A 12,136-nucleotide genomic window follows, 5' to 3' on the forward strand; every position below is an offset into this window, starting at 1 on the left:
CTTTTTTTTTTTGAGACGGAGTCTCGCTCTGTCGCCAGGCTGGAGTTTAGTGGCGCGGTCTCGGCTCACTGCAACCTCTGCCTCCCGGGTTCAAGCGATTCTCCTACCTCAGCCTCCCGAGTAGCTGGGATTACAGACATGCGCCACCATGCCCATCTAATTTTTGTATTTTTGATAGAGACAGGGTTTCATCATGGTTGGCCAGGATGGTCTTGATCTCTGCACCTCGTGATCCGCCCACCTCGGCCTCCCAAAGTGCTGGGATTAGAGGCTTGAGCCACCGTTCCCGGCTGAATATTAATTTTTCTATTTGCTTGCAATGGAAAGTTTTATGTATCACATTTCCTTAACACTGTAAGAAGTGGGAAAAATACACACCCAAAATTTCAAAACCCTTCCATGTCATTTGTACTGAAAACATGTAAAAAATATTTAATCCAGTAGAAAGAAATTGCTGATACATAGTGTGTACTACTTATGTTTGATGCCCATATAAGCCCTATTAGTTGGCAATCCTTTTAATCTCTATTTTACACATAAGGGCACCGAGACTTAAGGAAGTTCAGTCCTCATCAAGACACTGAACCCTGAGGACTTACTGTGTAGCCTTAGATAACTTTGCTCTAGTTGCAGGGCCAGAGGTGGTTGTACAGTCAGCCTGTAGGATGCTGCAATGCTGTCTTAATCCTCATGGCCTGCCTCTTCTCACAGGGTTCATAGCAGTGGCAGCAATGCTTATGGATGCTGGACAGGTGAGTGGAGAGTGTTTCCAGCTTTCACCCATCCCAGATGGTTTCAGCATGCTGATATAGGGAATGGTGTTATCCTGAGACTGTTCACCTTTTCTTCTCTCTCCCTTGGGTCCAAGGAGAGCCTGTAGTTCCACCAGACCTGGGTTCCAAACTCAGTGCCTGGTTATATAGAGTGGTTCTAGTTCTCACAACTGATGGTTTGAGATTTGGCAGGGCATCTCAAACACAGGATCTAGAATGTTCAAATGCTTGGTGGTGAGACTTAGATGGGATACTTAGAGAACTGTAGCTTAATGTTCTAGCTGGCAAGGATAAGGAGCACAGCAGCAGGGCAGGAGGTCGGGGCATGCAGGGATCAGGCATGGAATGGCAGCCTGAGGTTGTCTAGGTTTTTGGTTTTTTTTGTTTTGTTTTTGAGACAGAATCTCTCTCTGTCTCCAGGCTGGAGTGCAGTGGCGCGATCTCAGCTCACTACAACCTCCGCCTTCCTGGTTCAAGCGATTCTCCTGCCCCAGCCTCCCGAATAGCTGGGATTATAGGCACCCGCCACCATGCCTGGCTAATTTTTGTATTTTTTTAGTAGAGATGGGGTTTCACCATGTTGGCCAGGATGTTCTCAATCTCTTGACCTCGTGATCTGCCTGCCTCGGCCCTCCCAAAGTGCTGGGGTTACAGGCTTGAGCCACCACACCTGGCCTTGTTTGTTTTTTTTTCCAGACAGAGGCTCACTCTGTCGCCCAGACAGGAGTGCATTGATGTGATCTCGGATCATTGCGACCTCTGTCTCCCAGGTTCAAGCAGTTCTCCTGCCTCAGCCTTCCAAGTAGCTGGGATTACAGGCATGAACCAACACACCCAGCTAATTTTTGTATTTTTAGTAGAGACAGGATTTCACCATGTTGGCCAGGCTGGTCTCGAACTCCTGGCCTCAAGCGATCTGCCTGCCTCAGCCTCCCAAAGTGCTGGGATTACAGGTGGGAGCCACCGTGCCTGGTGGTTCTAGGTCTTTAATCTGAGGGGGGTAGTAGCTAGGGAAGGTTTGAGAAAGAAAAAAGAGGTGATTTGACCTAGATTCTTTTTTTTTTTTTTTTTTTGAGACGGAGTCTCACTCTGTCGCCCAGGCTAGAGTGCAGTGGCGTGAACTCGGCTCACTGCAAGCTTCGCCTCCTGGGTTCACGCCATTCTCCTGCCTCAGCCTCCCAAGTAGCTGGGATTACAGGCACCTGCCATCATGCCTGGCTAACTTTTTTTTGTATTTTTTAGTAGAGCCAGGGTTTCACCGTGTTAGGATGGTCTCGATCTCCTGACCTCATGATCTGCCCGCCTCAGCCTCCCAAAGTGCTGGAATTACAGGCCTGAGCCACTGCACCCAGCCAGATTTGACCTAGATTCTAAGAGGCTTCCTCTGCCTGCAGAATGGAGGACAGAGTGAGAGTTAGGGAAGAACCAAAGATACCTGGGTGATAATTCCTGCCACAGTCCAGTGGAGGTTGGTGGTGGCTGGACACGAGTGGCGGCTGTGGAGGTGGGAGGGGTGGGTGGCTTCTGTAGGTTTTGATCTAGAGCTGCTCACATTTTTTGATGTACAGAGCAAGGAAGCTCGGGAGGTAGGATGCAAGAGGGAGTCAGGAATGGCCCCATTGTTTTGGCCTTGTTGAGAAGGTTGGATGTTCCAGCAACTAAGATGTGGTAAATTTGGTAGTAGGGGGAGTTTAACAGAGCATATGAAGAACCAGGTTTGGGCTAAGTCAAAAATGTTCCAGAGACTCGAGTAGAGGTGCCAGACTGGCAGTTGAACACACAGGAATGGAGTTCATTGGAGGTGTTCAGGATGGAGACATCTACTACATGATAGCCAGCGTGTACACCATGGTAAATCTGTGGGTCAGATTTAGGAATAGACATCTTTAGATTCTGGAGGCAATGCTATTAGGGAGAAGGAAGGGGAAGGAAGAGGCTGAGGACTGGATCTTTCTGTTGGGCACCTGGATGGGGTTGCTGGGCATCACAAAGACAGATGAGGGAGTGGATGGACTGAGGATATGTGTGTGTGTGTATTTGTGTGTTTATGTTGGAGATGGACTTTGGAAAATAAGAAAGGCTTTTGAGGGGGAGAGTGCACATAAAAGTTGGATGGTGAGGCATCTCCACAAAAGAGGTGAGATGGTAGTGAGGTCTGGGAGGGGCTTAGTACCCTATTATGGACTCAACAGGGTTTTGTGGCAAGTATTGGTTGTACCTGGGTAGTTTCACGCGAACTCTGAGACTATTTTGGCAGAAGATGGGATCAGCTAGAAGCATTGCTAGTCCTGGGGTGGGGATGGTGTTGGGGAGGTCAGTGTATCTGGGCTTTGGATTAGAGTTGGGGGATAGAGAAAGTCGTGTCTGCTTATGGGACAACATATACATGTAGAAGGGGGAGACAGCCAAGATCTGGAACTCAAAGGAGGTGTGCAAGAATATGTGGGTTTGGAAAGCTGAGGTCAAAGCAAGAAACAGGATTGGGTTGGGAGACCTTCAAAGCAATGTTTCCTAAACATTGCATTCTGGTCATTCTAGGGGCAAATACGATTCTGGTTGCATTTGTCATGCACTGCAGGATTTCATGTGCAGAGTGGCATGGTAGCACGCCACGGAAATACTCCCAGTTGGGCTGTGGTGGTTGTTAGTGTTGCCAAGAGTGGAGGTGTGGGATACATGAGGGAGGTGCCATCCAAAGCCTGAGTGGAGGAGCATGAATAGATGGTTCCACCTCTGGCACTGGGCATTTAAGGGAGGAGGGTGAGTCCAAGTTTGGTTATCTGAGAGGCAAGATCTGGGTGACTCTAGGGAAACTGAGTGACAAAAGAAAGGTAGGCCCCCATGTGCCAGGTGTTTTTTTTGTTTTGTTTTGTTTTTTGAGATGGAGTCTAGCTCTGTTGCCCAGGATGGAGTGCAGTGGCGCGATCTCGGCTCACTGCAGCCTCTGCCTCCCAGGTTCAAGCAATACTCTGCCTCAGCCTCCCGAGTAGCTGGGATTACAGGTGCCTGCCACCATGCCCGGCTAATTTTTGTATTTTTAGTAGAGATGGGGTTTTACTATCTTGGCCAGGCTGGTCTTGAACTCCTAACCTTGAACTCCTAACCTTGTGATCTACCTGCCTCAGCCTCCCAAAGTGCTGGGATTACAGGCATGAGCCACCATGCCCGGCCATGTGCCAGGTTTTGATGGCGCTTTTCAGTCTCTTCCCCACCCGTCTTTGTTCTGTACTGGAGTCAGTGATCAGTGGCAATGAGGGGAGAGCAGGTACAGGTGCCACGAAGACCTAGTATCTCTTCCTCCTTCAGAAGTGGGTGGAGGCTAGCAGGGTGTGGATGTGTGTGGGTGTGGTGAGGAGCACTGAAGGTCCTGGAGAGGGAAGTGTATCAGTGATTGTACCCACAGGATTTCAATCTGTGAACAAGAGTGAGTGATTACAGAAAAGCCAATGATATTGAAATAATTTTTTTTTCAATTGGTGAGAAATCATACCTGGATGAAATGATTTTTATTCCTTTCATTTCCTGAGTGCAGGGAGCATGCCACATTGCATAAAGCCACAGAGGAAATAGCGGATTTGGTCAGGTGGCAGATGCACAGTTGAAGGGAGAGCATATATCAGTGGCTTTATTGGGGTTTTGGCTGGAAAGGCATGCAGGGGAGAGTGAAGAGCTTAAGACTGGGTAGTTTGCATGATTTTGGCAGCCTTGGGGTATAGGGACTATCCCTCCTTTTGTGGTACAAGCCTTGTGTTGATTTAGGGCAGGAGAAAGAATCATGTGTGATTGTTACATAGGAGGCAGTTCAGTCTATGGGATCTAGATTATAAGAGAAATGTTAAAATGCTGGTTGTTATTTTGGTCCTCTAATTCTTAGATTTCAAGTAGATAAATACAGATCTAAGGAAACAGAATAAGAAGTTGCTCATGGGCCGGGCGTGGTGGCTCATGCCTGTAATCCCAGCAATTTGGGAGGCCAAGGCAGGCAGTTCACGAGGTCAGGAGTTCTAGACCAGCCTGAACAACATGGTGAAACCCTGTCTCTACTAAAAATACAAAAATTAGCCAGTCATGGTGGCATGCGCCTGTAATCCCAGCTACTCAGGAGGCTGAGGCAGGAGAATCACTTGAACCCGGGAGGTGGAGCTTGCAGTGAGCCAAGATCACACCACTGCACTCCAGCCTGGCAACAGAGCGAGACTCCATCTCAAAAAAAAAAAAAAAAAAGAAAAGAAAAGTTGCTCACAGACTAAACTGTTATAATTTTGGCAGGATTATATGGTTTTTGAGGACGTGGCCATACATTTCTCCCAGGAGGAGTGGGGAATTCTTAATGACGTTCAGAGACACCTGCACAGCGATGTGATGCTGGAGAACTTTGCACTTTTGTCCTCAGTAGGTAAGGCCCTGACACCTACGTCAGTGTCTTGTGCTGGGCAATGTTTTTTCACTTTTTTCCTTGGCAGCTCCGTCTCACACCAGGTCATGGATGCTGCATCCTCTCCTGGTTTCCTGGCATATGTGTTGTGGCAGCTACAGCTGGGCTGTGTGATCTGTATCAGTTTTCCTTAAGAAGCTTAGCTCTTGTCACTCTGAAGCCTTATAAGGCTCAAAAGTCAGAAGTCCTCAGGTTTCTCAAGAATATCCTAATGACCTTGCCTGTCCCTGGTTAGTTTACTCTGTCCAAATGCATGACACTTTTCTCTGTGCAAGGCTTTCTCCATTCTTCTTGCTGACATAGGGATACCCTGTGTCAGGAATTTCAGGGACCTACCTTGTCACTGCTTGTGAGGACTGTGGGCTTATTTCTGCAGGACTTTCCACTAGAAGTTCTGGTAACTTTAGAATGCAGCATGTCCTGGGTTTATTGCTCTGTGTACATGCTGTTGACACCCTCCCTTTCCCTGTCTTTCCCCTAGCTTGGCTAACGCCACACCTAGATAGTTGCTCACCTTGAGCAAGGTAGAGGTCCCTGGGTGCCTGACAGAGTGGACATTACTCCATTGAAGGCAAGAGATGCTCAAAAGGACTTGGCCCTGGTGGATGGGAGCTCAGAAGGGGTGTGATGACAGGGCTGGGTTCACACCACACTGGGAATCAATCCAGTTTGATGCCCCTGCCAGTGGCCACACCGCATGTCTGTCTTTTCTTCCCTATTGTGATCTCTCTTTTGACTTTCATCTCGTGGCTCCCACCTCTGACCCTACCTCTCTGGCCTCCACCTCTCACCTGTTCCCGTTTTTTTTTTTTTTTTGAGATGGAGTTTCGCTCTTGTTGCAATGGTGCACGCGATCTTGACTCACTGCAACCTCCGCTTCCCGGGTTCAAGCGATTCTTCTGCCTCAGCATCCCAAATAGCTGGGATTACAGGCATGCGCCAGCACACCTGGCTAATTTTGTATTTTTAGTAGAGACGGTGTTTCTCCATGTTGGTCAGGCTGGTCTCGAACCCCCGACCTCAGCTGATCCGCCTGCCTTGGCCTCCCAAAGTTCTGGGATTATAGGTGTGAGCCACTGCACCCAGCCACCTCTTCCTTTTACTGTTCCCTTTGTAGTGCCCTCAACATATGACCTGTACTTAAGGTGTTGTGAGGTCTGGATGTATATACTTCAGCAGTCACTGAACACCAGCTCTACTGTCACATCAGATCTCTCTGGGTCTGGACACAGTCTTCTACACATTGTTCACCAGAAGCTATGGCCTGTTGAAAGCCATTTACTGAGGAGTAACTTGGGGACTCCACTTCTGTGCTTTGCACTGTACCACTCCCTATGTTGTTCCCCATCATCAGGACTCTTTCGTTATGGGTTTCTGTCAGTCCCGGTTCTGCCCAGTAGGCTTTCCTCTCACTGGCTTTAGTGTCCCATGCCTGTCACCAATCCCATGGCCTTATTTGTGAGTTGGTCTGACAGACATTTGTTATGGGGCTGCCTCTTCCCTCCAAAGTCAACATGCACTTCATGAGCATTTCTGTTTTAGGTTGTTGGCATGGAGCCAAGGATGAGGAGGCACCTTCCAAGCAATGTGTTTCTGTAGGAGTGTCACTGGTCACAACTTTAAAGCCAGCTTTGTCCACCCAGAAGGCCCAGCCCTGTGAGACATGTAGCTCACTTCTGAAGGACATTCTACACCTGGCTGAGCATGACGGAACACACCCCAAGCGTACAGCCGAGCTTTACCTGCACCAAAAGGAGCATCTTAGAGAGAAGCTCACCAGAAGTGATGAAGGGAGGCCTTCGTTTGTGAATGACAGTGTTCACCTGGCAAAGAGGAACCTCACATGCATGCAGGGTGGCAAGGATTTTACTGGTGATTCAGATCTTCAACAACAGGCTCTTCACAGTGGGTGGAAGCCACACAGGGACACTCATGGTGTGGAGGCCTTTCAAATTGGACAGAATGATTACAGCTGCAGCCAATGTGGGAAAGAGTTTTGCCACCAACATAGACTGTTTGAGCACCAGAAAATCCACACAGAGGAAAGGCCTTATGAGTGCAGTGAATGTGGCAAATTGTTTAGGTACAACTCCGACCTTATTAAACATCAGCGAAATCATACTGGAGAAAGGCCTTATAAGTGTAGCGAATGTGGAAAAGCCTTCAGCCTCAAATACAATGTTGTTCAACACCAGAAAATTCACACTGGAGAAAGGCCTTATGAGTGCAGTGAATGTGGAAAAGCTTTCCTTAGAAAGTCTCACCTACTTCAGCACCAGAGGATTCACACCAGGCCAAGGCCTTATGTGTGTAGTGAATGTGGGAAGGCCTTCCTTACACAGGCTCACCTTGTTGGTCACCAGAAAATTCATACTGGAGAACGGCCTTATGGATGCAATGAATGTGGGAAATACTTTATGTACAGTTCAGCACTCATTAGACATCAGAAAGTTCACACTGGAGAAAGGCCTTTTTATTGCTGTGAATGTGGGAAATTCTTTATGGACAGCTGCACACTCATTATTCACCAGAGAGTTCATACTGGCGAAAAACCTTATGAATGCAACGAATGTGGGAAATTCTTTAGATACCGTTCCACACTCATTAGACATCAGAAAGTTCACACTGGAGAAAAGCCTTATGAGTGTAGTGAATGTGGGAAGTTCTTTATGGACACTTCCACACTCATTATTCATCAGAGAGTTCATACTGGAGAAAAGCCTTATGAATGCAGCAAATGTGGGAAATTCTTTAGGTATTGCTTCACACTGAATAGACATCAGAGAGTTCACTCTGGAGAGAGGCCTTATGAATGCAGTGAATGTGGCAAATTCTTTGTGGACAGCTGTACACTGAAGAGTCATCAGAGAGTTCACACTGGAGAAAGACCTTTTGAATGCAGCATTTGTGCAAAATCCTTTAGATGTCGCTCCACACTTGATACACATCAGAGAATTCACACTGGTGAAAGGCCTTATGAGTGTAGTGAATGTGGGAAATTCTTTAGGCACAACTCAAATCATATTAGACATCGGAGAAATCACTTTGGAGAAAGGTCTTTTGAGTGCACTGAGTGTGGGAGAGTTTTTAGCCAAAATTCCCACCTCATTCGGCACCAAAAAGTTCACACTAGGGAAAGAACTTACAAATGCAGCAAATGTGGGAAATTTTTTATGGACAGCTCCACACTCATTAGTCATGAGAGAGTTCATACTGGAGAAAAGCCTTATGAGTGCAGTGAATGTGGGAAAGTCTTTAGATACAACTCCAGCCTCATTAAACATCGGAGAATTCACACTGGAGAGAGACCTTATCAGTGCAGTGAATGTGGAAGAGTCTTTAACCAAAATTCTCATCTCATTCAGCACCAGAAAGTTCACACCAGATAAAGAATGTATATATAAAGCAGATGGGGAAAGGCTTCACACAGAAATCTACTCTGATTTAGCACTGGGACCTACTTTTTAAAAAAAGTACTCTTGTAGAATACAGATAACATAAAATCTAACATCTTAACCATATTAAAGTGTATAGTTCAGTACCGTTAAGTCATTCACATTGTGCAATGAATATCTAGAAGTCTTTTCAACTTATGAAACTAAGTCTATACCTTTTAAAACCTTATTCCTCACTCCATCCAGCCTCTTGACAAGCACCGCTCTGTATGAATTTTACTAGTCCGGGTACCTCATATAAGAAAACTTAAGTTTTGGTCTTCTTGTGGTTTATTTTGTGGCTTACTTTGCTTAACGTTATATTTTTAAGGTTTCATGTTCTAATCCATTAGAATTTCCATCCTTTTTAAAGGCTGAATAAAATTCTGTTACAGTCATGTGTTGCTTAACAATGGGGAAGTGTCTTGAGAAAAGTGTTATTAGGTGATTTTCTTTCTTTTTTTGGTGGTGGGGGGGTTGTGTGAATGCCTAGGCTGTATGGTATATCCTACAGCACCTTGCTACAAACTTGTATAGCATATTACTGTACTGAATACTGTAGGCTGTTGGAACACATGGTAAGTAATTGTTTTTAAGTATATCTAAACAGAAAAGGTACAGTAAAAATACAGTATAAAAGAAAAAATGATAGACTCACAGAGAACTTACCATGAATGGAGCTTACAGTACTGCAAGTTGCTCTAAGTGATTCAGTGAGTGGTAAGTGAATGTGAAGGCCTAGGTTGTTACTGTGCTGTAGACTTTATAGACATTGTGTACTTAGACGACAATACATTTTTATTTTTATTATTATTTTTGAGACAGAATCTTGCTCTGTTGCCCAGACTAGAGTGCAGTGGTGCAATCTTGGCTTCCTGCAACCTCCTCCACCTCCTGGTTCAAGCAATTCTGCCTCAGCTTCCCAAGTGTCTGGGATTACAGGCATGCACCACCATGCCCCGCTAATTTTTGTATTTTTAGTACAGAACGGGGTCTTACCATGTTGGCCAGGCTGGTCTCAAACTCCCGACCTCAAGTGAGCCACTCGCTTTGGCCTCCCAAAGTGCTGGGATTACAGGCATGAGCCACCGTGCCTGGCTGGACAAAATTAAATTTATAGAAATTTTTCTTTAATATATTAACCTTAGCTGACCATTTTTTACTTTATAAGCTTGTATTTTTAAAAACTTTTTGACTTTTGTAATAATGTTTTGCTTAAAACATTGTACAACTGTACAAAAATGTTTTTTATATCCTTCTTAAATTTTTTTTGTTAAAAACTAAGATACACACATTCGTCTAGGCCGGCACAGGATCAGGATAATGTCATTGTATTCCACCTTCACAACCTGTTCCAGAAGATGATCTGGGACAGTAACACACATGGAGCTGTCATCTAAAATAACAATGCCTTTTTCTGGAATACCTCCTGAAGGACCTGCCCAAGGCTGTGTTACAGTTTGTGTGTATATACACCTGTATATTTATAGACATACACACAACTCCATATATACTCTACTGTTGGAGAACACCTAATGATAAAAAGTGTAGTATGCTAAGAACATAAGCTAGTAACTCGTTTATTAAGTTTTATCTACTGTACATTATTGTATATGTTATACTTCTATATGACTGGCAGCACAATAGGTTTGTTTATACCAGCATCACCATGAATATGTGATTAATATATTGCCTTACCACTGCTATCATGTCATTAGGCAATAAGCATTTTTCAGCTTCATTGTAATTTTATGGAACCACTGTCACGGGTGTGGCCAATGTTGACTGAAAAGTGATGTGCATGATTATATATGTATGTGCCACTTTTCCTTTCATTAGTGGACATTTGGGTTGTTTCCACTCAGCTGTTGTTAATAGCAGATGAGCATGAATGTACAAATGTTTCTTTGAGGCTGTGCTTTAAATTCCTTTTGAGGATTTACTCAGAAGTAGAATTGGTGCTTCCTATGTTTTGGTTTTTTTGTTTGTTTGTTTGTTTTTGTTTTTTTTTTTTGAGACGGGAGTCTCGCTCTGTCGCCAGGCTGGAGTACAGTGGCCTGATCTCAGCTCACTGCAGCCTCTGCCTCCTGGGTTCAAGCAGTTCTCCTGCCTCAGCCTCCCAGGTAGCTGGGACTACAAGCATGCACCACCACGCCCAGATAATTTTTGTATGTTTAGTTGAGACGGGGTTTCACCGTGTTGGCAAGGATGATCTCAATCTCGACCTCATGATCCACTCACCCGTCCCCCTATGTTCATTTAAAAAATATTTTTAATTTTTTAAATTTCTGACTCACAATGTTGCCATTCTGTGTTAATTCTGTTTTAAAATTTTTGAGGACTCTTTTATAGCAGCTGCATCATTTTTAATTTTAACTTTATTATTAATTTTTTTTTAGTAGCTTTACTGGGTTGAGTTTTTTTTTTTTCTTCAGGGTTATTTGGTTTTGAGATGTAGGAGTTTTTTAGTATATGTGGGGACTTCAGAAAGTTTGTGGAAACATGAAAGTAAAGGATACAAAAGGAAAACAAGTTTTATTTCTCAACATAAGCTCCATCAAGTTCAAGACAATTTTATAAGTGATGATACCAGGCATTTAGTCCATCCCTAAAGAAGTGAGGTTCCTGGGAATTTAACCTTGTCTATGCAATCTTTTTTAATATTAACTAAAGAAAAATGGGTGCCCTTTAAAGATTTTTTAAAAGTAGGAAACAAGAAGTCAGAAGGAGCCAAATCAGGACTGTAAGGTGGATGCCTTAGGATTATCAGAATTCTTGTAAAGTTGCAGTTATTTGATGAGAGGAATGAGCAGGAGCATTGTAGTGAAGGACTCCTGGTGAAGCTTTCCCACGGGTTTTCTGCTAAGCTTTAGCCAGCTTTCTCAAAACACTCTCAAAGCGGGCGCCGTGGCTCACGTCTGTAATCCCAGCAATTTGGGAGGCCGAGTTGGGCGGATCATCTGAGCTCAGGAGTTTGAGACCAGCCTGACCAACATGGAGAAACCCCCCTCTCTACTAAAAAATACAAAAATTAGCCTGGCGAGGTGGTGCATGCCTGTAATCCCAGCTACTCAGGAGGCTGAGGCAGGAGAATCACTTGAACCCAGGAGGCGGAGGTGGCAGTGAGCCGAGATCACACCATTGCACTCCAGCCTGGGCAACAAGAGTGAAACTCCATCTCAAATAATAATAATAAAGCCATGTTTCATCTGTACAATTCTTCAAAGAAATGCTTCAGCATCTTGATCCTACTTGTTTAACATTTACATTGAAGGTTCTGCTCTTGTCTGCAGCCGATCTGGATTCAGTGGCTTTGGCACCCATTGAGTGGAAAGTTTGCACAACTTTAATTTTTCAGTCAGAATTGTGTAAGCTGAACCAATTCAGATGTCTGTCGTGTCAGTTACTGTTTCTGCTGTTAATCATCAGTCTTCTTCAATAAGGTCATGAGCAAGATGAATTTCTTCCTCGCAAATTGATATTAATGGTTTGCC

General features: G+C 44.7%; 1 protein-coding gene across 1 annotated transcript in view; it reads left to right on the top strand.

The window, feature by feature from the left end:
* ZNF17 (zinc finger protein 17) overlaps window positions 1-9,055 on the top strand; it is a 24,855-nt gene extending 15,800 nt beyond the window's left edge. The window contains exons 3-4 of the mRNA XM_063701692.1: window positions 5,043-5,169; window positions 6,751-9,055. Of these exons, the coding sequence (XP_063557762.1) occupies window positions 5,043-5,169; window positions 6,751-8,597 (1,974 nt within the window). The 3' untranslated portion in view covers window positions 8,598-9,055. The remainder of the gene's footprint in view (window positions 1-5,042; window positions 5,170-6,750) is intronic.
* Window positions 9,056-12,136: the final 3,081 nt, after the last annotated feature.

This window comes from Gorilla gorilla, chromosome 20 (assembly GCF_029281585.2).
Source record: "Gorilla gorilla gorilla isolate KB3781 chromosome 20, NHGRI_mGorGor1-v2.1_pri, whole genome shotgun sequence".
Lineage (NCBI taxonomy): Eukaryota > Metazoa > Chordata > Mammalia > Primates > Hominidae > Gorilla > Gorilla gorilla.